At 44.5% G+C, this 26,637-nt stretch overlaps 1 protein-coding gene and 2 long non-coding RNA genes across 3 annotated transcripts in view; 2 read left to right on the forward strand and 1 right to left on the reverse strand.

Moving 5' to 3' along the window:
• The window catches only part of PIK3R6 (phosphoinositide-3-kinase regulatory subunit 6), a 36,040-nt gene continuing 9,403 nt past the window's right edge, over nucleotides 1-26,637 (forward strand). Inside the window, exons 1-15 of the mRNA XM_083725827.1 lie at nucleotides 1-690; nucleotides 12,262-12,330; nucleotides 13,173-13,349; nucleotides 14,176-14,305; nucleotides 15,632-15,715; nucleotides 16,293-16,384; nucleotides 17,394-17,462; nucleotides 18,636-18,768; nucleotides 19,616-19,685; nucleotides 19,821-19,959; nucleotides 21,654-21,801; nucleotides 23,174-23,266; nucleotides 24,035-24,494; nucleotides 25,675-25,774; nucleotides 25,889-26,011. Of these exons, the coding sequence (XP_083581953.1) occupies nucleotides 14,293-14,305; nucleotides 15,632-15,715; nucleotides 16,293-16,384; nucleotides 17,394-17,462; nucleotides 18,636-18,768; nucleotides 19,616-19,685; nucleotides 19,821-19,959; nucleotides 21,654-21,801; nucleotides 23,174-23,266; nucleotides 24,035-24,494; nucleotides 25,675-25,774; nucleotides 25,889-26,011 (1,524 nt within the window). The 5' untranslated portion in view covers nucleotides 1-690; nucleotides 12,262-12,330; nucleotides 13,173-13,349; nucleotides 14,176-14,292. The remainder of the gene's footprint in view (nucleotides 691-12,261; nucleotides 12,331-13,172; nucleotides 13,350-14,175; nucleotides 14,306-15,631; nucleotides 15,716-16,292; nucleotides 16,385-17,393; nucleotides 17,463-18,635; nucleotides 18,769-19,615; nucleotides 19,686-19,820; nucleotides 19,960-21,653; nucleotides 21,802-23,173; nucleotides 23,267-24,034; nucleotides 24,495-25,674; nucleotides 25,775-25,888; nucleotides 26,012-26,637) is intronic.
• LOC310838531 overlaps nucleotides 6,371-26,637 on the forward strand; it is a 77,596-nt gene continuing 57,329 nt past the window's right edge. Inside the window, exon 1 of the long non-coding RNA XR_014561024.1 lies at nucleotides 6,371-6,908. This is a non-coding gene — a long non-coding RNA (uncharacterized lncRNA). The remainder of the gene's footprint in view (nucleotides 6,909-26,637) is intronic.
• Nucleotides 16,121-17,482, reverse strand: LOC310838510. Its single transcript, XR_014561000.1, has 3 exons — nucleotides 17,353-17,482; nucleotides 16,994-17,082; nucleotides 16,121-16,477 (listed from the first exon to the last, which is right to left on the reverse strand). It is a non-coding gene; the product is annotated as an uncharacterized lncRNA (long non-coding RNA).

Consider the following 26,637-nt stretch of genomic DNA (forward strand, 5'->3'; position numbering starts at 1 on the left):
GGGGGCCTGGGAACGAGTGATTGAGTGGGGCCGCCATGCGCTGTGCCCACGAGATCGAGATCTTTTTCTGCTGCCAAGAGATCTTGGGAGGCCGGCTCAGCTGCTCCCGCTGCCGGGAAGCCCTCGGAGCGGGGCAGCACCTGCCCGCTTTCCTCGTAGCAACCTTGTTTGTGTCCGTCTCTTTATTTAGCCGAGGCCTCTTCCTGTTGGAGGTGCCAGGGCAGAGGTGCCCAGCGCAGCCACCTCTCTCCTCGGACAGAGGCACCCACGCGCACATCTCCCGGACTGGGCAGTGCGCAGCGCGCCGGGCGAGTGAGTCAGGCGCTCCTTAGTGTAGCTGTTGGCAGCGGCTGCATCCGCCGCCGCCGCCGCCGTCCCCACTTGACTTCTGGAGCTGGAGCGGTGGCGGCGAAGGCCAGCGAAAGGTTGCAGCTCTGCGATTCCTCGGCGCCGAGAAAAAAAACCAAGCAGCAGACGCCGCGGAGGCGATCGGCGCGGTCGCCTTGCGGTTGGGCGAGAAAAGGAAGCTTCTTTTTCGTCCTATAGCAGGACGCGCCGTCGAGTTTTGCTGCGCGCTCTGCTGAGCGAGCGAGCGCCCGGCGACTTCCTGAGCAGCCCGAGCCAAGGCGGCGAGCGGCGAGGAACCAGACGGCGCTAGACCTCCGGAAAGGAGCGAGCGGGCTCCCGGAGGTAAGCTGAGCTTGTCTTGAGACGGCGGTTGCCGTCACCAGCACCGGCACCGCTGCGCTTCGGCTTTCGATACCTGTCTCTTTTCGTGTTTGTTTTCTTTTGATGTGCCTTAAGTAGACCTTTGAGCAATGCGAGCCGAAAAGGAAAGGGGTCCCGGGAGTTAAACAGCGTTCTTTGGAGGTTTCCAAGGAGATGTTGGCGGAAGGTTTTAGGAAACGTGGCTTTCAAAACGCGCCCTCCAACAAGCCCTGCTCTAGAGTTCGGGATCTGGGCAACCCTTTCCAAAATCTTTCCGGAGAGGGCCCTTGTGAAATTGCAGGAAAAGACCCTGGTGGCATATGCGGCTAGCAAGGGATAAATTAGTACGTACTGTACTGCATTATGATGAGCAAGGAGAGGGGTGTGTGTGTGTGAGAGAGAGAGAGACAGACACAGAGAGAGTTCTATTTCTGCCAAAAAACAACTTAGGAAGGAAGCTACTCCAACAGGATATCGATGCTTCCTTTTTCTAAGTCAATTTCATGTGCAAGGGAGATGGTGATTATTCTGGGAAGGGTGGGCCGGAGAAATGCATCCGTGCAGAATGGATCCCATCAAAACAACTGCAGAGGAAGCGTTTAAGCCCAGATGCTATTCAACAGGTGTTCCCAAAAAGTTTCAGTGTGTCGACGCAGAGAGTCGTCTGGCCCCCTTCTGGCTCCCAAGGGCAAGGAAGAGCTGTTTATTCTCTTGATCTGCCTTCTTATATTGCTGGTAAAGACTTTACAGGCTTCGTCGTGGGAGAGGCACAATCTGGAAGAGAGGCGTGGGGAAGTTCGCAGATGCCTTTTGGGAACAAGCACTCCTCAAATACTTGCGCAAACCCTGTCTTGTGTTACAAGGAGGTTCCCCCCCCCCCAAGGACATTTTGTTGGAATGTTGCCCTCTTGCAGCCATGCCCAGATTGGCAGCTGCTCGTCCTCCTGGCTTACTGCTATTTATAATATATTATGGGCCTGTTTGCAAATGCACATCCATCACTTGATCGGGCAGCCCTTGACTCTTTGCAGGTGAATGTGTGAATAGAGTCCTTCCAACAGCCTGGTGTTGGAAGCGGCATAACAAAAATCTGTCTCTGGTACTTGATCTGTGACCGCTGATTCACATGTGCATATTTAAGGCACACCCACACAATCCTGGGAACTGTAGTTTGTTTAGGGTGCTAGCAATTGTAGCTCTGTGAGGGGTAAACTACAGTTTCCAGGGTTCTGTGGTAGGAAACCACGTGCATTAAATGTGCGTGATGTGGTTGTGATTATGGTTGACTCCACAGCCTTCCACATGATATAGAGCAGGGGTAAACGTACGTGTGGGCCAGCCAAAGTTGTTGTTGAGCTTTTTTTTTTACAATCTTACCCCCAACTTGTTGAGGTTTTTAGGGTTTTAGAAGTTGCTGAGCTTTTTTTTTTAGGATTTTACCTCAGGACATATACTGCCACGGGGGCCAAATTAAATCGACTGGCGGGCCGAATTAGCCCCCCAAAACAGACTTTGGACATGCCTGATCTAGAGGAAGTGCAGTAGTGCAAGATAAATGGAAGTATCCTAAAGCCCTTTCTGTTAGGATCCGATTCAGTGCATGAGAGCAGCCAGTGTTCAAGATGTACTGATGTACAAGGCATGCTTTCCACATGGATAATTTCAGTGCAGAAAGGGCTCTGGGAGATCAACACATGATATCAAGCAACTGCAGCTTCCTTACACAGGACAACGGGACTGAACGAGAGCCATCTATAGCATGCGGTGAGAGATGGAGTGTGTGCCTTGGCTCCTTTATCATATTTTTTCATGTGCTGTCTCACTTAGTGTCTGCTTTTTCGATGAACAAATTTGGCAACAAGTGTAGGAATTTCCCGCCCCACCTCACCCCCAGGTTGTTTTTCTGAAACCACCGGTGGAAATGGGAGGGGAGATGCTAAAGTTTAACAGGCTGTTGCTTCCTGAGGGCCATTTTCTTTTTCCAAAAAGTAATTAAATATGACGTGCTGGAGGAACTCTCCAAAGAATCATTAACATCCAGGAACTGGTCTGCACATCCTCCTTCGGCTATAAGAAAGAGTCCTTGAAAAGCCTGTTTCGCAGACAGAGAGCTGGCCTTACATCTCTTTGAAAGTTCCACGAAGAAGGAAATTTCTTAAAATGCCAGTGCTCCTGGTATTAGAACTTGCTGCTCCCTTGATGCCTCCTCACCCACCTGGCAATGGATCTGCTGCTTCCTGCCAGCTCCCAGTGGGACCTCTTTCATCTCTTATTTAAAGGTTCATAGGTTCCGGTTGTCAGTCAGCTGCAGATTGAGCAGCTTCAGGGCCCAATAGGCTGTTTACTGGTTCTGTTCAAATACTGCCTCACTCCCTGCCACCCCCCACCCCCGCACCCCACCCTAGCTTCACAGCATGTCTTATGTCACTCTAGTTTGCCTGCTCAGCTCGAGAGAGCGAGGGAGGAACTGGCAGCAGACTGACACTAGCTTTTGGCAGTCCTACAATGAACCATTGTGCTTCAAATGTGGCATGTGGTCCTAAGGCAGGGCCCTGCATTGAGGAAAAGATTCCTGCATTGCAGGAGGTTGGACTAAATTACCATCGTGGTCCCTTCCAACTGTATGATTCTATTATCTATTATGGTGTCCTCCATATGCTTTGGACTGCAGCTCTCTCGCCATCCCTGACCAAACTGGCTGATGGGAGTTGTAGTCCACAACCCCTGGAGGAGGAGACCTAGGGCAGGGTTTCCCAGACTTGGACGCAGCACTGTCTTTAGCATATGTGCTGCAGGGGTGCAAAGATCCACCCAGCGCCCCCAAATTAACTTTTATTATGCTTATGTCACACCCCTTGCACCCCCAGGTAAAGATGGCCCTGCTTGGGTCTCTACTCTCCAGCTGTTTTGGACTACAAGTCCCATCATCTCTGGCCACGGGTCCTGCTAGCTAGGGATGATGGGAGTTGTAGTCCAACAGTAGCTGGAGACCCAAATTTGGGGAACCCTGCCGTAGGGAAGGGCCCTAGCTTAGGCGGAGAACATATGTCCCAGGTTCAATTATTGGCAGCTCTAAGTTAAAAGGCTCTTGTTTGGCACACAAGAGAGAGATTTATCCAGGCAATATGACACTAGATGGAGCAATGGTCTGATTTGATATGGGGTAGATTTCTTTGTTCCTAAATAGTTCCTGACTTATTTTTCAGTACTTAAAAAGGATATGAAGCATTTAAATGGTGCCTTTGGAGCCTTTCAAGTGCTTCACGTATGTTACTTGAATAATCTTTAACAATAATGCTAGCAAAGTAGAGAGCCAGTGTGGTGTAGTGGTTAAGAGCAGTAGACTTGTAATCTGGGGAACCGGGTTCGTGTCTCCGCTCCTCCACATGCAGCTGCTGGGTGACCTTGGGCTAGTCACACTTCTCTGAAGTCTCTCAGCCCCACTCACCTCACAGAGTGTTTGTTGTGGGGGGGGGGAGGGAAAGGAGAATGTTGGCCGCTTTGAGACTCCTTTGGGTAGTGATAAAGCGGGATATCAAATCCAAACTCTTCTTCTTCTCTTCTTTGTTGGCTCCTGGCATGGAAATTGGCTTTGGGCTACATGAAACAGATAGCATAAGCATGTATTTCTGCCTTGTCCTTATTAATGTCATCACAGGAAAGAGAAAGCACAAGGCAGAATTAGTAGTGTACTGATTTTGCTTCTTTTCCTACAGCCAGGAATTATGCTTTGTTCTGCTTTCCTAATAGATATTATGTCAGCCATTATAACCTGTTCTGCCACTGGATTTTCAACCATATAAGGTTCACTTGCTCTGGTATTTTAGATTACTGTTACATGTACTATTGTTGCAGGGAACTGGGTCCTGGGAACAAGGGAAAATTACCTGAGAAACAAACTCCCTTACAGCCTGGAGGGTTTTAATGTTGCTAGTTGGGCGGCTTTCATCGTGACTAGAGTGAGCTTTTAGATAAAAGCATTTTTTTGTATCTAGTTACAGATGTACTTTGGAACTTTTGATCTTGTACAGCCAGAGTGTACCTTTTTAAAAGGTTGATTAAAGAACAACAACTCTCCTTTTGCCTCTTGTTTGTAACAGTTGTTGTGTTGGATATACTTTGATATTATAAAATATGTGTATGTCGCAACAGTGAAGCAGGGACTGGCGACACTTGTCTCCTGGTGCATTTAGCACAGACCATCTGCAAGAGCTCATCCAACTGCAGAGTCCCTTAGCTGAGCATTGTAAAATCAGTTAAGTTTAACCCAAATTTCTTTTTAGAAATGCAGTCTTCAAAAATGAAATAAAAGGAACTCAATACATTACAATGGATGTGCGGAGCACTGTTTCTGACATTAAACACCTCCTGTGCACATAAATATGTGCAGATCTAGTGTATGTGCACTGGGTAAGTTACCATAATTTTCCCAAACACATGTTCCCAGACATATTAATGTCTAAAGATACACAAAAACCACAGTAACACTTATGGCACATCAGCAAATTCATTAGCACACGATCCATTTAATCAGATGAAATGTCCTAGGTTACTGCTGTGTGTGTACGTTACACATTTGGGGTTGTAAACAGTGAGGTCAAAGAGAAATGAACTGCATAAAGTACAGAGACAGCGATAATTACATAATTAACAGTGGTAATTCACAAAACACATGTTGATATTGCAGGCATCAGGCCATTGGTAAGCCAATTAACATATGTAGTATAATAAAAATCCAATTCAATCAACAAGTGATAGCACTGACCCTCTTGATGATTTCACATTACGGTCTTTCTTTAAAGTTCCTTTGTTCAAGTACAGCCACATACAGACTGTCCTGAGAGTCTGAGGGATCCCATCCCCCCCGCTGATTGTTTGAATATTACCATTTGTCAGTTGCTTATGATGTTCACACATTGCAAGAGTGCTGCCGGAAACTCAGTGCTTAACGTATGTTTCTTTCAGCAACTGTAATGGGTAGAGCTGTTCTAAGATGGTGAGACCTTCCTGAGTTCAGAGATGGGAAACCTGTGGCTCTCCAGATGTTGTAGGAGCACACTTCCCATCATCCCTGACCATGGGCCATGCTGAATGAGGCTCAGCCACCCCTTAACATAATCCCTGCCACTGAAGTTCATTCTGGTTTGGCAATATAGCCATTCAACTATTGATTGATTTATTTTTTAAACCACTCTAACCATCACAGTAAGTGGTAACAAATATGAACTTGAAATGTTACTTTCATGAATTCCAAATTCACCAAAGAGCTCTATGGACAGTGATGACTTGCATAACTGTCGCTGAGCAGAGCCATCTGAATGTATTGCCATAGAAATATGTGAAATGTTAAGGTGGCAGTTAGAATGTATTAAAAGAAGGGTAGTTTGCATGGTTCCTATTGGTCTTTAGGCAGTCTACAGAGAGTGTTCTGAAGTGGCCAAACAGAAGAACATTGCACTTCTGAAGAGCAATTGAAATGCACTGGCGTAAATTGCAAAATTGTACCATTACCTGTTGCTTATTCATCCACATAAAAATCAGCTAAGTTTTACAAATGGCCATTGAAATGCATTAGAAAGGAGCTGGAATCCGGCACCCTCATCCACAGGCCTCAGAATAAAGCTTTTTCAAGAGTTGCCATTCTGAATGATAGTGAGGGGGACCTTGAGAATATCGCTGTATTCCTGAGGAATTGCCTACAGGCTTTGCTGCCTGCAGCATCAACTGAATTCCCAAATGACCATCGAAATGCTGAGAGACTGCTTGGATCTTTCAAAATGGCCTGCAGGTTTTGCTACCCGCCATGCCCACGAGCTGAGCTTCTGAATACACTGAAATGGCTGGGAGAGACTCAGCGACGCTTTGCATTGAATGTCAGGAACCCCAGCGGGTGTCACAGATGCACATAGGCAGCCCCACCCATGCCCAAGACTTTCCTGTCACTGTTTTGGTACTACTTAGAATACCTTATTCAAACAGATCGTACAACAAGCCTGTGAGGCAGGCTGCATAGTTGCCTATTAGAAATATCAGTAGCTCTCCAAGGAGTCACCTTCAGAATGGGAATAGGAACCCCACTGCTACCCAGTAAAGCATGGGTAGGCAAACTAAGGCCCAGGGTCCGGATCCAGCCCAATCGCCTTCTAAATCTGGCCCGCGGACGGTCTGGGAATCAGTGTGTTTTTAGATAAGTAGAATGTGTCTTCTTATTTAAAATGCAACTCTGGGTTATTTGTGGGGCCTGCCTGGTGTTTTTACATGAGTATACTGTGTGCTTTTATTTAAAATGCATCTCTGGGTTATTTGTGGGGTATAGGAATTTGTTCATTCCCCCCTCCAAAAAAAAATATAGTCTGGCCCCACACAAGGTCTGAGGGACAGTGGAACGGCCCCCTGCTGAAAAAGTTTGCTGACCCCTGCTAAACGGATGCCTACTTTCATTTCTCTCTCTCAGTCAACCTTTAAGAATTAGTTTGAACCTCCAGAATTTTGTGCTATTCTGGTTCAGACATAGATAAAAATGCTTCACCATGGAGTGTGAAGCCTCATCTACTCATTGCATGTGCAAACTGCAATAATAATGAGTGAACATAAGAAACATGAGAATGCCATGTATTTTCTACATCTGTTTCTGGAGGCAGGATAACATAATTGAAGCCACACATTTGCACTTTCCTAGAACCTCATCTTTCAAATGCATATTACATTAACATACACAATCTAACTGAAAATGCACATTTCTGCACTGAATATTGGAACAAACCATGAGCCGCTCCCTCAGGGCAAAGGAAAATTTGCAAGTATACATCAGCACAGCAAAGGTTGCTAAAAGTTCCTGGCTGCATAGTGAAGGCCTACATAGTGCTGGTAATATAGTCATAGCAAGCCATTCTGTGGCCAGCCTGTCTTGGTTTCATGGATGATAGAGACCACATCCTCTTCTACACCGGGATTTATGGTTAGCTGACAAAGGCTAAGCTCCCACAATTATCTGTCAAAACAATTATCACTTTATTTGGGGGCAACTGTTGCAGAGTTTCCTACGCTGTCTTCATGCCTCTATAGCATAATGCATTCCGTTGGGCACTTGGAAGGACATGTATTTGCCTGGATTTATTCTGAAGTTGTAATTCTGGCCTTCCTTGCAGGATTGTTGTGAAGCCTATTCAAACAACGTATGCTAAGGAGCATCAAAATGGTGGTGTGGAGGGTGGAGTTGTAAGCACCTTTGGGTTGGATATGTCTTTTGTGTGCATGGCGATGTTCCTGATGTTTCATATCAGTCACTGGCCAGCCTCCCATAACCACCTCAGTGCATTTCTACAATCAGCCCCAATCCAGTTCATCGACAGTAAAACCTGCTAGCGATGTAGCAGGATCCAACCTTTCCACAATAGCATCTCTATGGTCTTTTAAGAAAACCAGTTGATTAGCACAGCAAGACAGCAAAGCCTTCAGACAGTTTAGCAGGGACAAAGGTATCTCAGTACAAAGATACAACAGTAACTTTCTGTCATTTGGAAGGGCAGGGGGCTTTATTATGAGGGCGGCAGCTTTAGGTACAAGCATGAAATCCAGAGCAAACGTTGTGCTAGCAGAAGCTGGTTGTACAACAGAAAGTATCAGGGCTACAGAGATCTGTTGAGCAACCAGCCATGAGAACCAGGCTGGATTCCGGTGCCTTTTCTTGCACAACCCATTCCACTAGCGTAGCTAGTACACCGCTAAGGGAGTTCAACTTAGCATTACATTGTCTTCCTCCCCATGTGTGTGCATGCACAGATGCATAGACATATCCGTCTAAAGGATATTCCTTATTGGAGGCAATCAGCTATTAATATGGCAATAGGTAAAGCAAATAGGGAATTGTTAAGTTTGCTTATTCATTAACACTTCCACCCATTCATAGGTGGATTATGCAACTACAGGCCCTTAGAGCTGTCTCCCCTCATTCCAAATTAAAACACAATAATCCAGAGATTTCTGATTTCCCAATCCCTCCTATTCATTTCTAAACGACAAACTTTACAGGACCAAGTTTCTTTTTCTCGGAATGTTTGGAAGATAGTTTGAACTTAGGTATCTCTCATTTCTTTTTGCCCTCCCATAATCTATTTTTGTGAAATATGCTGAGCTTTAGGGAGAGAGCTGAGAATCAGTTCCTGTTGCCTTATGCTTTCATGAGCACACATCCTATTTTTGTTTTGTTGAAGTTCTTTATTCTTCTACTGTATTATTATTAGGAATAAATATGCCTAACTTAGGGGTTTCTTTAACCATAGTGAAGCTCTGCATATTCCTCCACCCCTTTGTTTTGTAATGGATGTGTACTGTAGCAGATAGGCTTGTCCCATGATCCTTATTTCAAGGAATGGTCCCTTACTTAGGAGCCTTGTTTGTTTGTGAGATGCACCTTAACTGCAAAAAGCAACTTCAGCCTCATGTTACAAAGACAGTATATTCCAATGAAGTTCTGTTCTGACCCACACAAGGGATCACTTTCCTACGGTCTCACAATGCGTTCCTTATCTTTGAACTCTTCAGGTGTCAACGTTCAGGTGCAGACCGTGGCAAATAGAAATGTCTGCTTTTCAGTGGGGTGTTCTTCCATTAAAAGAATTGTGCGAGAGCTAATTGTGGCTGAAATTGTCAGCTAGCTGTGTGCTATGCTGATGTATTCATGCCACTAAAATGGCTTCTCTGTGCCTCCTGAAAAGAATGACTTGAGCCCTTTTCTTCTTACTGTGGCAGTGGTGCATCACAGATGTTTGTCTCGAAAAAGCAGGTCAATTGTAGTAAGTGGTGTAATGGGCAGGGCTGGATTAAGATGTGCTGAGACCATAAGCAAAGTCGAGTTTAAGAAACCCCACAGCATTACCCCAAAATGTGTATTATCATAAGCGGAAGAACAATGAAAACATAAATAAGAAGCTTTTATACAGTAGTACCTTGGGCTACATATGCTTCGGGTTACAGACTCCGCTAACCCAGAAATAGTACCTCGGGTTAAGAACTTTGCTTCAGGATAAGAACAGAAATCGTGCTCTGGCAGCGCAGCAGCAGCAGGAGGCCCCATTAGCTAAAGTGGTGCTTCAGGTTAAGAGTACATAACCAGAGGTACCACTGTATTTGAATATATTCCCATATGTAGGCGAGCATACAACTGACAATCTAATAGAAACATATATCTTGGAATAAGACAACTTGTATATGAAATACCTTTACATTAAAATACATTGTGATTTCTTACTTAGCGTATATAAAAACTATATTGTAGTTCATGCTGCACGGATTTATAAACAAAGGGCAACAAATAATTGTGTGGCCATTAAGTACATTTTTGTCATACCAGAATGATAAAATCTGCTTTAGAGTCTACATCCCATTTCATTTATTTTTGATCAGTTATGTAAAACTTTAAATTGGTGTATTTAGAGCCCCGCCCACCACGATCTGAGGCCCTAAACTGTAGTTTACTTAACTTGTGTATAAATCTGGCACTGGGGTTGAAGAAACTGATTATTGTTGGACTGCTGTTCCCATCAGCTCTAGCCAACCAAATGGTTGGGGAAGCTGGGTGTTGCAGTCCAACATCTAGAGATCCACAGGGACTTCTATAACATTCTTCATTATCAGAGGTATATATACATATATATATGTAAAGGTAAAGAGACCCCTGACCATTAGGTCCAGTTGTGACCGACTCTGGGGTTGCGGCACTCATCTTGCTTTGTTGGCCAAGGGAGCCGGCATACAGCTTCCGGGTCATGTGGCCAGCAGGACTAAGCCGCTTCTGGCGAACCAGAACAGTGCACGGAAACACCGTTTACCTTCCTGCCGGAGCGGTACCTATTTATCTACTTTGACGTGCTTTCCAACTGCTAGGTTGGCAGGAGCAGGGACTGAGCAACGGGAGCTCACCCTGTCACGGAGATTTGAACCGCCGACCTTCTGATCGGCAAGCCCTAGGCTCTGTGGTTTAACCCATAGCGCCACCCACGTCCCATATATATATATATATATATATATATATATATATATATATATACACCCCCACCCCCACACCCAAAATGTAGTATTTTCTATGAACTGAATGGCTTAGCTAAGAATAGGGTCCAATATGGCTTCCCTCACAACACATATAGTTCCCAGGGAATGCTGGGAAATGCTCTCCTCGTTGCTTCATTGCTTGCTCTTTGACAGCACTATTCAGGCCTGATGGAGAATATGAAAAATCTGAGGCAGGTTAGCGTGACTCTTTGTTGTGACAGCATGAGAGCCTTGTGGGTTGGGGTTCTTGTAAGCTCAGCCGTCACTGAAGGGAAGGTGTGAAGAGGAAGCTAGGCTGTCTGTAATCACTTCTGCCTGAACGGGGTCTTAAAAATAGAACGGCGGAAATGGCAAAGTGGCCCCTTGGGGCTGCTTCTGTGAATGACTGTGTCACTCTACAGTAATGACTGATGCTGACCATCTCTGATGGGAGAGAAAGCTTCAGGCTAGTAGGTGTTGACGGTACAAATAGGGGAGAACTGCTTTGAACATACATCAATGGTCAAAAGTGATCAGCCAATTCTGCAAACGGGTTTTATTTTTCAAACCTATTCAGTATTATGCATAAGTAGTCCAGTAATAATTTTAATGAACTGAATTCTTAAATGGAATTGGATAATTGAATGGCAAAATGGGAATGGGCAGTCTGTGGCTTAGTGGGACATGAAATGATTAACATGGAAAAAGTCCCAGGTTCAATCCCTTGTGTGGAAATACCCCTGTCTGAAACCGTGGCGGGCCACTTCCAGTCAGTATTGACCGTACTGGGCTCGATGGATCCATGGGCTGTCTGATATAATTCCAAAAGAATACTATTCTCTATTCAGAAATTCCAATTTAACAACAACTTGGCGTTGCTTGTATAATTGCAGGTGGGGTTAAAGGGTTTAATTATCTGGTGAAGCACTTCAAAGAGCTGTTTTTCTAAATCTGGATAAGAAAAGTTTGGGTTTGTGAGTGAGTTGTGATGCAACTTTATCTCCTGGTGGGCAGCTTTTTGGTGGTGTGTTACCCCAACAGCCTATCTATGTCTTCATCCATCTGATGAAGATTCCATCTAATGTCATCATATGTCACAATAAATCTGTTAGTCTTTAAGTTGACCCAAGACACTCTGTTGTTTTTGCTACAACAGATTAATATGAGCGACCCCTCTAGAACAAGAGTAGCCAAAGTGGTGAAACCTCCAAATGTTGTTGGACTCCAGTTCCCATCAGCTCCAGACAGAGTGGCCCATAGTCAGGAATGATGGATGTGGGCTGTTGTCTATCATCATCTGGAGAGCATCACACTGACTATCCCCATGCTCTAGAAGTTGTTACTCCTATGCCTGTTCCTGAAGTGAGTCATTCCTATATGAACTTGGATGCAAGAGGGGGCAGGGGCTAGCATAACAACTACTGGTGTGACTCTACTCATGTTTCAAAGGCTGCAAAGATTACAGTTCTGGTTCTGCTACTGAGGAGGAGAAATTAATGTCGTGTCTCTGGTTTTGCTCCTCAGGTTCCCTTTGAAGTGAGTCCTGGAGCACAACTGCTGGAATCTCTGCAGGGCAGCCTAGCCTCAGAGAAGGTGAGCATCATTTACTGCAGGGATAGAGAAAACTTCAGGCTTTTTGGAGCTAGTCTGTTGTTGTTGTTTTTACTAAAATCCCACAACGTACTAACTTGAGCCAGGAGCAAAGGACAAAAAAATTAGAATTTAAAAAAGCAGGGTGCGTCTGAGCACATTCTAGTTAGTTAACTAGTTCCAGGACCAAAATGAGCTCACAGTTCTTTTGTGGGGGGAAAAGCCCACTCTGGTTTACTCAACCTTTCATAATTTCAGCAATCTTAATTTAAGAGGGCAAAGAAGGCACCTTTTTGCTGCTGCCATTGTTAAATAATTGGGAGTCAGAAATCTTTGCCAATCTACTGCAAATGACCAGACACCCCAGTCAACTGTCTGCCCACCCCAATATAGTGTGGTGCAATGACCAAGCAATAAAGGCATTTTACTATCTTGGCTTTGCACTAAATAGCATGGGCCAGTGGTCCTGGGATATCACCAAGAATCTTGGCAGAATATACAGGGGAGCTGGAACACAGAGGAAACGGAAGACAGGTGAACCAAATAACACTGGGACAGCCCACCTGAGCAGGATGCCTGTGGCTGCTGCTGAAGAATGTGTTATAATTGGCAAAGAATACAATCAGAGAAAAGAGTTTCCTTTCAAGCCTTAGGAAATCACTTTGAAGAGAATAATGTTATCAGGGCAACTGTAAATACTAACAGAACTGTCCTTGTTCCCCTGGCTTTATCTGCAACAAGTGAAACAAATGTGGTCATAGGCGATGGGGAACTATGGACAAAGAGGAGCCCACACATTCCTTTTTCTGATTTTCTTTCTCTCGCTCTCTCTCAAATATTTGCAGGTATTGGCTGGTACTGGTGAGGCAGGTAAAGCAAGTTTGTCTTGGGCGTGTTCCCACTTGACGGAGATTGGCAGCTTCCAAAGAAATCCGACAGCATCCCAGCAGGAGAGCCTGGGTGTGGTTGTAGAGATTGCTGTCTTGCCGCTGCCTGATGCCAAGGACATTGTAGTATTCTGGGTAAGTGGACCTTTCTTTATTTCTAGCAGAGTTATTGACATTCTGACCAAGCCCTTGTCCTGGGCATATCTCCTGATGCTAATCATCTAGAAATTGATTTCCTATGTTGCCTTGGGGGGGGGGAGGTGAAGATGAAATATAAATGCTACAAATATGTTGATCTGAGGATATATCTCCTTCTGGAAAGAGTCTGGCCAACTTCCTTAACAACCACACACGCCCTTCATCCAGCATGCACAATACCAGTAATTTATGGCAGCGATTTCTCCAAGTTCTATGCCAGTACTGGGGAACCTGTGACATGCCAGATGTTGTTGACTACAACTCCCATCAGCCCCAGCTAGGATAGGTAATGGTCAGGGCTTATGGGAGTTGTAGTCAAACAAAAAATCTTGAGGGCCACAGCTTACCCACATATTCTCTGTGCCATTGTGAATTATAACACTCATCTTCTAGATCCCTTTTCCTGAGAACACCATCCAGTGGTGCATGCTATAAGGTAGCTTGTTGCTTCTTGAACAAGAGGTGCACACTGAATGTTGGAACTACAGTATGAAAACCACACTGTCTCCTTCCCTATGTTTTCATGGAGCCTGGTGCACCTTACACCAACAAATTTTGGGGTAAAATAAGCTTAGTGTGAAATAAGTTGGCCGTAATCCACAAAAGTGGATACAATAACAAAACGCATTAAGGTGCCATAAGTCTCTTTTTTGTTTTTGCCGCAACACACTAACATGGCTACTTATCATTTCAGTGTCAGGTCCCTGGTATTAAACATGGAATTCAAGCACTCTCAACCGCCATCTTGGGTTTTTTTTTGCAGAAGTGCTAGAGGATACTAGGTCATGCTCAGTGAAACTGGACCCTCTGGCCACCCAGTTCTCCCAGAAGTGCTGGAAAAGATAACTTCACGACCACCTGCTGCGACATCCGCCCAACCATGGATAACCCAGGTTACTGTTGTTATTGTTATGATCATTAGTCTCATCTTCACAGAAGCATCTCAAAGTGCCGTATCGGCTTCTGCTTGCTCTCTGAACATGAGGTGTTTAGGTGAGAAAAGTTGAGTGTCTCTAGTTCCCCCACTGCACAGTTGAGAGAAAGAAAGAAAGAAATAAAATTCGAAGGGGCAGCTGTGTTAGTCTGATGCAGCAAACACACAAAAAGAGGCTCTTGACTGCTTCAAGTTGCACAGATTTATTGTAGCATAAGCCCATTTCATCAGATGGAATGTTAGACCTAGTGGGAACTTCAGCAGCTCATGGGTAAAGCTGGCTGTATTATTTATTCTTCCAACAGGCAGATATAGACCTGATTAGCTTGTGCTACCCTACCAGTGCCAGGATCCCACCTTCAGTAGGAGTATAACAACAATTACATTCCCCCCCCCCCTTCATCAGTTGTGTAAGCATTTACTGAGAGGTAACGGATGGGAATTATATATTATGGGAGCAAGTTTTTCACTGGTAATAACCAAAGGCAATGCCTACCTACACTCTCTTGTTTGGGAGAGTTAATAATAATAATAATAATAATAATAATAATAATAATAATAATAAATTTTATTTATATCCCACCCTCCCCAGCCGAAGCCAGGCTCAGGGCGGCTAACAACAATAAAACAGTACAGAAGTACAGCACAAACAACACTCTAAAATCATTCATTATAAAATTGATTCAAATCAAGCCACTGGCAACCATTGTGCCAGAGCTCCACGAAGATTGCCGAGGAAGGGAGTCAGGCTGTGCCCTGGCCAAAGGCCTGGTGGAACAGCTCTGTCTTGCAGGCCCTGCGGAAAAATGTCAAGTCCCGCAGGGCCCTAGTCTCTAGTGACAGAGCGTTCCACCAGATCGGAGCCACAGCCGAAAAAGCCCTGGCTCTAGTTGAGGCCAGCCTAACTTCTCTGTGGCCTGGGACCTTCAAGATGTTTTTATTTGAAGACCGTAAGTTTCTCTGTGGGGCATACCAGGAGAGGCGGTCCCGTAGGTACGAGGGTCCTAGTTAACATCAAAGCTGTTATAACATCAGTGATAACTGGTTGGATACAAGGAGACAGGGGTGCCTGCACCTTTTGATCCATGAAAAGCTCATCCATTATCTGCTGGCCATTATTCCTGTGCTACTCTATCATGTATTTGCTCAAAAAGGAGCTTGCAGTGTTGATTGCAAACCACTAGCATTACCCATTTGTTGGTAAGGCTTTGGTTTGTTAAGTACAAATAAGAAGAAGACGCTGAGTTATCTTGTTCCTCACACCCTGTTTCTCTCCTTTGTCAAGAGGTTGAGTCTGACTTCCTCCGAAGTGTGCATGCCCTCCTTCGTGAACTTGATGGCCACCACCCAGCCTTCCAGAGTGAGAGAGGTAAGAGCCAGTGACCTGTGTGCCCCAGCTCATCACTGAGCACTGAAGAGTTTTGCAGTGTGTCTGAGAACGCCTCTCCCATGGCTAGTGAGAGCAAAAGAAAATGACTTTTTAGGTTTGGCCAGCTGTGTTGGCATTTCCTGGGTTTTTTGGTCCTGTTGAGATACCTACCCATATGGATGCATATGACTGGGTGTGGGTACCTGGTTGATTCCAGACAAAATAAGGTCACCAGTAAAACTCTCCCTTACTGGCAACAATTGTAGAGAGAAGGAGCCATAGCTTGGTGATAAAGAATATGTTTTCCAAGTACAAACTGCTGTAACCTGCCCTGGGACCTTAGGGCAAGTCAGAAATCAAATGAATGACCTAATAAATAATTAAATAAAATAATATGTGGAAACCTTGAGGGAAGAGCTGCTTTTGTTCATGGTTCAGTCCTGTCCACTCCTCTTCTTCTATAAGTGCAACTCACTTTCCTTCTTTGCAATATTCTGCTCTTGTCTCTTTCTGATTCCTGACCCAGTGAAACATTGATAGCTGTTTTAACTTTGGTTCTCTTCCCACCTTCTTTCAGGGATGCTGAGATGGACTTTGCACAAGAAGATTGACAGGAATCCCAGCAATGGAGCCCTCTTGATCAAAATTCTGGTGAAAGAACTGGAAAGGGTGAGAATGTCCACAGAAGGAAACAAAGGGCTGGGAGTTGTCTCCACAGTCCACATGTAGCCTTTCTCATGAATATGAATCTGTGGTTTATTGCTGTGGAAAAAAAATGTGATTTAATTAATATGCTGCTCTTCAAATTGGTTTCAGACACTTCCAAATATTAGATGCTCTATCAAGGCTCATTGGCTCAGTCATAAATTCAGGGTAGCCAGAGCCTGGAACAAAACAGTTTCCTCTCCTATGTCTTGTCCTGATTCTATGTCACCCATCATCTTCTCAAGGGAGCGGGAACCAAGACCAGAGCTGCTTGCCATATCTGTCCAGCACTGAATATTCCACTGTGTTGCTGGTTCTCCAATACATAGGATCAAAACTCTAATGCAGTTGCAGGCTGAGTTGCATTCTGCTTAAAATATATATATACCATGCAGCCTGCTTCTGACATCATTCACAATCTCTGTAGTGTTTGTAGGGAACAAGCTGCCCCGGTGTTCCTTATTGTTTATCCTGCACCTTCCTGCCATTTCTGGTCCTTCTTATTCTCTCATCAGAGGCCATTCTTCCTGCAGAAAAACTGATCTTTAGGTTGGCTGGAGATAGTATACTTACAGAGCATTGGGAGATCAATGATGTGTATGCTCATTCTACTATTCCCCCCCCCAAGCAGATGTTGCAGGATTTTGTAGTGTTCTAAAAACCTGCAAAATGATGACCAAAGATGTCACAGCTGCTTTGAGCTTTCCACCTAGGCTTTATATTCATAGATCTTTCCCCCCCCCCTCAAATCTCTCCTAAGCATGTCAAGGGTAAGTCTTTAACTGAACGCACAGTCCAGCTGAGGTCTGGCTGGTACCATGGCAATGTTCCACCTAGAGTTGTCTCTGCTATCAAGTGCTCTGTTGTTCTAGCTGCCAGCCCTCCTCCCTCATGTGGTTTTGTGACAGCAGAGGATCCAAAATCAGCCTCACATTCTTGGAAAATCTTCAGTGTAACCGTTTGCTTTCTCTAGGCAGAAAGATGCAACTATCGGCAGTACATCATCCCTTTGCTTCACACGCTGATGTACACATTAATAAAGGTGAGAATTATAAATTCATGTGGTTGTGATAGCACAGGAATTCCATGCTGGGAGTTGATGTGAGGTGTCAGCCTGCACTATGGCCAACAGCTCTTAGGTTTCCATGGATACCACTCGAGATTCTATTTTGAATTCTAGGAATGTGTGAAATGTGCAAGAGAGGGTGCCTCTAAGCATGTGCAGCATGTTTTTTCCTCCTTGCTGGGATACTTCTGGGGCTTAGGAGCAGAGTGTTTAAGCTAAAATGGTCTGACTTCTAGTTAGATTTGAGCCCTAGCACCTCTCCCCTGTAGGAATGGGTAAGCACTGGATATTGTCAGAGTGTCAGACAACAGTGTGAAATGCATTTATGGATGGCCACGTTTTCTTGTGCTGCTCAAGTTTAAAAAGAACTGACTCATTAAAATCAATGGTAAGAGGGGGAGAACACGACTCAACAACATCTCTGTGGTGGGATGCAGGTGATTAATGGTCCGTTTATAACCAGAGGTTCTCCAACATTACCATATGTCTGCATGCATAAAAGATGCATAATTCATGTATTAATCTCTTGTGAAGCACATACATTAGCAGTGATGCTGTCCTTGCTTGCAGACACCTTGGGAGAATTACATTTGCTCCCTGTGGAAAGATGGTGAAATACCAGCATAAAATGCAGCATAGTGAAAATTCTGGAGCGGAAAACACCCACAGTTTTATTGAAAATGGAAGTCTGCAATAAGGAAATAGTGACAGCGAAAGACATTTTTATTTGAAGAAATGTTTAGTAGCTGTGGGCATCTCAGGATAGCTGCATTTTCATACCCTGGAGAGTAAAATGACAGGGAAACATATGGTTATCTTAGACTCAGACACTGCTTTCTCCCCCCCCCCCCCGCCTCCTTGTAATCATTCAAGATTCCCTGAGGTCACCAAATAAAGCAAATAAAGTAAGAGAAGCATTTATCCTTGTACAGCTACTCTGCAAAGGGAAACATATGGATCTTGATGAACCATCTTCTCAGTATAGTTGGAGTGCTCAGTCCAGATTCCACCAAACAGCAGATGCGAATAGGCCTGATTCCACTGATACCAGGGGTGAATTGGGCTGGTGATTGTTGGCCAATGCTACAGGGTTCTTCTCATATTTAAATAATTTCTACACCGAAGTTTGTTCTCCCATTGCTGCTCCAGGCACCTTGCATCCCTGATGATTTGTATGAGAGAGTGTACGATTTCTGCAAGAAGTTACTCACTCTGCCCAAACCGTACTGCACCATTGGCCTGGATTATGCTCGGCAGCTAAAACTGGAACGGACAATACCAGGTGTGCAATATTCCACAGTCTTTTTGCTTTCTTTTGGTTTGTTTCTTGGACCTGAGGACCATTGGGGAGGTGGGGGGGAATTGGTAAAGCAGAAGAGCACTCATAATTGGGATGGCAGGATGTGTTCATCCCTCTGTCAGTTGGGACCTGCTGGAAACCAACCAAAGTGGGATGCTCTTATCATGGTTCACACTTTCCTTGACACTGATAAGCCAACACAGGACCAGAAACATTGCTTTCTGAAAGGCAACCTGCATTTCTTTTAACAAACATTGCTTGAAGGATGTATAAAAATGCCCTTGCATGGCTTACGTTCAAATACTGCAACCAACTTATTAATGAACAACTTTAATTGCTCAATAATGGATGACTACAGCTCGCTTATCGTACCAAGTTCAAGTTATGAGATGTGGCATCTCATGTATTTGATTTACCTGACTTTCTCAGGTTATTGTACCAAATAAGCTTCATGAAGTAGAATGCTCCAAAGCTTTTTCGTAGCCAGGAGCCCATAGCAAAAAGCCACTTCAAATGTTCCAAATTTCTAGTTACTTTTGTAACACTTCCATGCAAGAAATTATATTATATGTGGACTATTGCAAATGATCTATTCATTGCATGTAAAAACTCTGGAAAAGAAGCATTTGCCTTTCCACCTTTCGCTTGGGACTTCCTTGAAGATTTCTTTCCCCACCTATTCATGCAGTTTGTAGTCTCACTTTTGGACTTGATTCCATTTCAAACCAATGTTACGACAGCATTATCAATGGTGTGGTTAGTTATACCAGAACCAAACCATCGACCTTTAAACTTTGACTGCTATTTAGATGCTTATTTTATTCATTAGGAGCATTATACCAAAGAATGGTTTCTGCAGAGCAAAGTCTCAAGAACGACTCATTCCCCTATCAGGAAAAGTAAGTATAGGGCCTCTCACCTGTCTTAAAGTGACATATTTATCACACACACACACACACACACACACACACACACACACAAAATCTGCACTAATGTATGGCTGTCTCTATATATGTTAACTCTTCATTCCCCAGGGTTTTCATGTTTCATGAAATCAAGGCTGCTCAGATGTCCCAGTGTATGAAGTCCTGCATGCTCTGTGTGATAGAACGTGCCTTCCAAACAGTGCTGAAGGAACACGGTCACGTTAAGAACGTGCACAGCATTCTTCAGGTACTGTAAAGATTTCATTGAAATAAATGAAATTCCATAAGCAGAAATGCCAGACATTCCCAGTCACTTGCCTCCCATCTGGAGGGCTGCCATTATACAGTTACTCCATAGACTATTATTCTCATACTGGGGGTGGATGTGTGAGCAAAGGTTACTCAGTGTTGCTTCAGATGAAAACTGTAGAAGGTAGAGATTTAAGCAAAACAACTTGTGGGCTTAAGAACACCACTCCATCCAGTACACTCTGGCATATATAGACAAAAAACAAACAGATCACCTTTTCCCCACTGTGTAAAAGGGTACATTAACTGATGGAAAGAAAGCAAATGAATCTTATGGCAAGTGGCTGATTCTTGGGGTTTTGTTAGTCTTCTTGCAAAGTTATACGTCCAGACTGAAACTTTGTTAATGCTGAGCCACAGACCTGATTAGTTCCACCACCACCAAGACAGCCATCTCTAGAATTCCTAAAGTTACCTGGGAGTATGGCCAATTGAACTCATGGAAACATATCAAAAAATAGGTTCCAAATTGTATAGAATGTTGCAAGTTTTTAATGAATGTTTCAGGCTCTGCATCCCCTCTAGCAACTGCCATGTTCTTGGTGACTTTGTCCATTAATAAGTGTTCCCAAAGCCTCTGAATTTGAACCCTAGCCTTGACAAATACACCAAACTTGACAGATACACCAAACATTTTCACTGATTGTAATTATTGCTCTTGCTGCTGCTGAGGAATATGAAAACATTTTCTTATGTGTTGTAGACTATCAGTCCTTTGGAAAACAGTATTTCAAGTACTTGGAGGCTTAAGTGTATTTTGTTTTAGTTATGTTATTAATATTGTTTAAGATATTTTCCCAAATTTTCCTCCACTAGAGGATATGACCACCACATGCAGGCAGATGTACCAGTTCCTTGACATCCTCTCCAACATTTATTTGAAGCTGTTTGACTATCTTTTGCTCCTTGACTGGGACTTTGTGCCAATGAGAAAGTACTTAGAGGCTGCAGTCCAACCATTTACATTGGAGAAAGCCCCATTGAACTCATTGGGACTTATGTCTAAGTAGGCACATAGAGAGATTGTTCTATGAAAGTCTGTTCTCTTGCCTTTGGCACTTATTGCCTTCCTTGAGCCAGAAATAAAACACTTATCCCAAATTGAATTGTCTGTTGGCATTTTAACAAGATTTGTTGGAGTACAGATGGGGGCGAAGGGAAGCTTAGGAAACAGAAGGAAGGAAATTACTCCCAAAGTCTTAAAAGGTCAAGTTTTAATAAGAAATATTAGAAGCGAACAAAGTTTTAAGAATACTTTTAAGAAACCTGCTAGCAGTGCTGTCAGGTGCTGCATGTCTACCCATTTCCCCATGTGTTCATACATGTCAATGACAAAATTGTTTTTGAGTTAGGGAGAGCTGAGTATTGCGAGTACCATACATGTGTAGCGTAATTTGCTATAAAGAAAAAAAGCTTGAATAGGTGTTTGCAGTCTGTGAACTTCATTCCAGCCAGGACTCCCCCCCCCCCCTAGAAAAATAGGTGCCAGTACTCACCATTAAGTTGTTACAGTAAGTGCCCAACTTTTTAACAACAACAAAAAGAGGTGTTGGTACTGTGTACCCTTGAGTACCCCTTGAAAAAGAAACACTGATTCCAGCAATGATTCATTACTCCTTCCCCCTGTGACAGGCAAAGCCCTTAGATGTGACTGAGCACTATTTTCAGCAAGTGATGGCAGCCACTGAACACGCAGGAAGAGATATGAGTGCAGAATACAATCAATATGTTGAAGAATTGGGGAAAATCTACAGCACATTGCTGAGCACTTCAGAGAAAGGTAAGTGTGGTCCTACGAGGCTGGGATGTGAAAAAGGACCCCAGTCCCTGCGCTTCATCTGGGACTGAGTCCTGAGCCCTTATTGTAGTTGCTTTTGTGGGCTTAGCTTCCCACAGCACAGTGTGAAAGGCAAAATCATTGATTTAGGTGCTGAAAGGGTGGAAACTGATTTATGCACCCAAAGGGGATTGTGTCTTGTGGCTCTGTGCTTTGTTCAGGATCACCTCCTTGTATAGATATTTGCATGCAGTCCTTGGTACTAAAAAAGACCAACTTCAAAGTGATTTCTGAAGAGAAGGAAACTTGTGTGTCTGTTCAGTAAGTGTGACCCTGTACTGGTGAGAGACAAGAAGGCTAAATGGGCAAAAGTGCCAAGTATAATTTGGGGGTCTGCTCAATGGTAAGAGGTGATATTACTGGTCACCCCAAATCAACGAAGAGGGATATCATAAGCTTCCGACACAATGCTTTATTTATTTATTATTGCATTTCTATGCCACCTTTCCTCCAAGGAAATGTTAGTTCTCCCCTCCCCATTTTTCCTCACAACAACCCGGTGAGGTAGGTTAAGGTGAGAGAGAGCGATTGGCCCAAAGTCGCCCAGTGAGCTTCATGGCTGAAGAGGGGTTTGAACCCTGGTCTCTCAACTCCTAGTCCAACACTCTAACCATTACGCATTGCATGTGAAACATCATCGTTCACCTACATTGATGTCATTTGACACTTTTAAATGTTAGTTATCACCCAGCAGGCAACTACACTAAATAAAACTTACATCTTTTCCCCACAACGTGAAATATAATGGATAAATGTGTATTTCTGGCAATCACAAGGCTTTTTCTGATTACAGTGGTACCTTGGGTTACGTACGCTTCAGGTTACAGACTCCGCTAACCCAGAAATAGTACCTCGGGTTAAGAACTTTGCTTCAGGATGAGAGCAGAAATTGTGCTCCAGCGGCACGGTAGCAGCTGGAGGCCCCATTAGCTAAAGTGGTACTTCAGGTTAAGAACAGTTTCAGGTTAAGAACGGACCTTCGGAACGAATTAAGTACTTAACCCGAGGTACCACTGTATCTGGAATTGGTGCTGTTCATTGCCCTGAAGAAACTGTTATTTTGCCTCTGGCTAGTTGCTTCACATTTTTCTACATTAGCTTAATTATAAGAAGGCTCTTCATCAGCTCATGCAGGGCAAATGAGCCACGGTTTTGTTTTGTTTTTTTAAAAAGCCCATGGACTTCCACTTTCCCTTTACCGTATGTTTCCCTCGACCTCTAGTGTAGTTCCTAGTCTCTGCTTTTATTCGTCTGGCCTTCACTTTACTCCTTGAAACTGAAAGATTAACAAAAAAAAATTATCTGTGTCCTACAGATGTGGAGAAGACTGCAGTAGAAAAAAGTTCAGGCATCCCTTTACCCAACCCTAACATCAGCTTCCACTTGTGGAGAGATGAAGACCAGCTTTGTGAGTGTCTGTTCTCATGGCCTGTATCTCACTTGGAAGCAGCCTTTGTCACTCTGTGAGAGGGCAAGCAGGGCGGAGTCACTCCAGGAATGCAGTGTCCCTGTGGTCACTGCAAGCAACGTGTCTTTGGCCCCTTCTGGTTTCCTTTTGGCTACCATACCAGGTGTAGTTTACTGCAGACAGTTCTTTTGGGGGGCAAATGGCAGTGAGGAGGGGACTGTTTCTCAGAAGAAAACCTGCATGAGGCTCTGATCCAGATTAGAAGCATATTCTACACTGAGGGGGGCTCTGTGATTTCCCCCCTTTTTTTCAAAATAAAATTGACCAGTTTAAGCATGCCTCTTAAAGAGTGTACAGCTCATAACATGTGTTTATCCTTGCCATGCCTACTTTCTTTAAAATAAAGAAAGATAAGATAAATATAAGAGCTCTTATCTTTCAACATGGGGGAACTACTCACCTGTATTCTGAGGTTGTAGAATCCCAGGAGGGAGGTAACATGTTTTTCCTCCTGAATATTTTGATTGGCTCTAACCATCTCAGGGGAAAGGATGGGAACCAATAAGGTAGTGTTTTCGTGTCAGGAGGCGGCCTACATTATATTAAAACATGTTGCGTATGTGCACATAGACTGAAGTAGTCTAGCCTATGAATGTGGGCAAGAAACTTTACTTTTGTAGTGTTGAGACAATGCCACACTGTGCCATGTGACGATTCAAGAATTATGATGGCCTTCTAGGCATTTCACAAACTATCTCTTCATTTTAGGGAAGGAGTTGGTGCTATTCCTCCGTTCGCCAAGTCAATCCTGTGAACAGGATTCCCTGAGTCCAGAACTGGATATCTTTGAGTTTCAGGATATGGGGCCAGACTTTGACTGCTGTGAGCAGACACGTTTCTCTGTGCTCTCCAACGACAGTGGGATTGAGCGAGACCTGCCCAATCTGGGCGATGAAAATCAGTCTTCTTGCACTGCTGACGCTGAGCACTCTCGGCTCCAGAGGAAAGGTTGCATGAAGAAGAAGGGGTCTCCTCTGGACAGCCTTGCTTTCCTACAGAGCGGCTCTAATGGGCAAGGAGCAAAGCCTGCTGGGAAGCTGCATCGGAAATCTGGGGGTAGCGTCATGGAGCCGGTGGCTCAGCTGAAACGGCTGCACACAGCTCGTGTCTTGGTACTGGGTGATGACAGAATTCTGGGGCGCCTAGCCCAGGCCTATTACTCCCTGAGGTAAGTGACTGTCACAATGACTTTGAGAAGAGGGAGTGTTTTGATGTGTTTGGGACAGAGTTCCCGTTTCTGTGTGGTGGAGTTGCAGAATCTCCTTCTAGGCCAGGGAGGTCCAACTTCTCATACCAAGTTGGCCACAATAATACTTTGACATGGAACCCATGGGCCACACACTGCCCATATCTTCCAACTTTTCTCTGAAGAAAATAGGGACATCCTATTCCATAATAATAATTTATACCCCACCCATCTGACTGGGTTTCCCCAGCCACTCTGGGTGGCTTCCAATATATATATTGTGTATATATACACACACACATAACAAAACATTAAATATTAAGAAAACTTCCCTATACAAGGCTGCTTTCAGGTGGCTCAGGGGTCGGATAAATCCATACTCTCCAATATTTTTCTGATTAAAATAGGGACATCCTAAGTAAACACTGGACATCCCAAGATCAAACCAGAAACTGGGGCAGCTTCTGTAAAAGTGGGACTGTCCCTGGAAAATAGGGACACTTGGAGAGTCTGACACTGCCTTGTCGTGTGTGTGTGTAGGAAGCAAGCCCAAAATTTGCTGCTTCCCTCCCCCCAGCCCTCACACTGCCTTCCCAAAGTGAGGCACCAGGGTTTGAGAAGGAGGCATGAGGCTCTGGCAGGGTCCTAGAGCACTCCCACCTCCATCCCAAGCACTAACTAGGCTTTGGGGAGGAGGCTGGAGGAAGGGTGGTGCAAGGGCTGGGCCTGCGGGGGTGTCAAATATTGCCAAAGGCTTCCAAAAAGGTATTGAGGGCCACATTATGCCCTGGGGCCATGTGTTGGACCACCCTGTTCTAGGCACTGCTGATGTGAAAGCATGGTCATGATTAGAACAAGGTGTTAGTATGAAAATGGCAAGGGCACAGGCAAGTCTCTTTAGGGTGCTCAGCATGACTTAATGGGAAGTTTTATGCTAGGCTAGGGGCAGCGGGGGGAGGGGAAGGAACATACCAAGGGGTTCCATGGGAAATAGTGGGAACCATATTCTTCCCGGATAGAGAATGAAATGGATTCCTCCCCCTACATACCATTATTTGTGGCTATCAGAATACTATGTGCACAGGTCCACCTGTGTCCTCTCCACCACAAGAGATGAAATACTGGGATGACCTAAGAACAATTTTCCCTTCCTCATTTCCAGGAAGCGGGAGAGCAGACGTGCCTTTCTTACACCAAGGCTAAAAGTGCAATTTTACTATGTGCCTGTTGTGGAGGAACAACCCACATCTTCCCCCACCGAGGTGAGCAGCTCAGGGCCATGCAGAGGACGACAGAGCTAAATTGTGGCCATCCTCTTCCTACCACGTTCTTATGCTCTTTGTGCTGGTGAGCTTATTCTTCTACTTCTCTTCCAGGAAGGTGCTCTGCCTGACCAGACAGAGCCTTGTGAGTTGGCTGCTTACCTTGGAAGAGCTGATCCATGGTACGAGAGCAACATTAACACCCTCTGTCACATGATTCCGAAGCTGGCCACCATGGTAGGAGAGGAGCCCTTCCTTCTGCTTGTATTCCTTAGAACAGGGATAGGAACCCAAGGACTCCAACTCCCATTAGCCCCAGCCAGCAGGAGCAAATGGTCAGGGACTGTGGGAGTTGTAGTCCAGCAACATTTGCAGGCCCACAGGTTCCCCACCTCTGCCTTAGAAACAGCAATGGGGATTTTTGGAATGTTCTTCAGATGGCAGAAGGAACTGTCACTGAGGCTGGTGCTCAGTCAGAAGCAAGGGCCAAGTACTTCCAGATCTTACGTATACCTAGACCAAGGGTAACCCTGAGGCTCCCATCAGCCTCAGCCAGCATGGTGAATCATCAGGAAATATATGCATTATAGTCCAACAACACCATGTGGGCAACCCCTGATCTAGACTTACATCCATTTAGCATGCTGGCCGGTGAAAGGCTAATTCTTCCTCTCCAACTCATAATAGAGGTAGAATAGAATGGCCAATTTTATTTTTTATTTTTTTAGTATTTCACTTTCTTGGCTCTAGTGTTGTAGATACAACATGAGTTATGTGTATCATCCCTTGGCTGCCTAATTAACCAAGCAGGTGAAATATCAGGAATGATCAGGAAGCTAACAGAAATAGCAGGTAACTTGGCA

The sequence above is a fragment of the Podarcis gaigeae genome (assembly GCF_964106915.1).
Source record: "Podarcis gaigeae genome assembly, chromosome: 2".
Lineage (NCBI taxonomy): Eukaryota > Metazoa > Chordata > Lepidosauria > Squamata > Lacertidae > Podarcis > Podarcis gaigeae.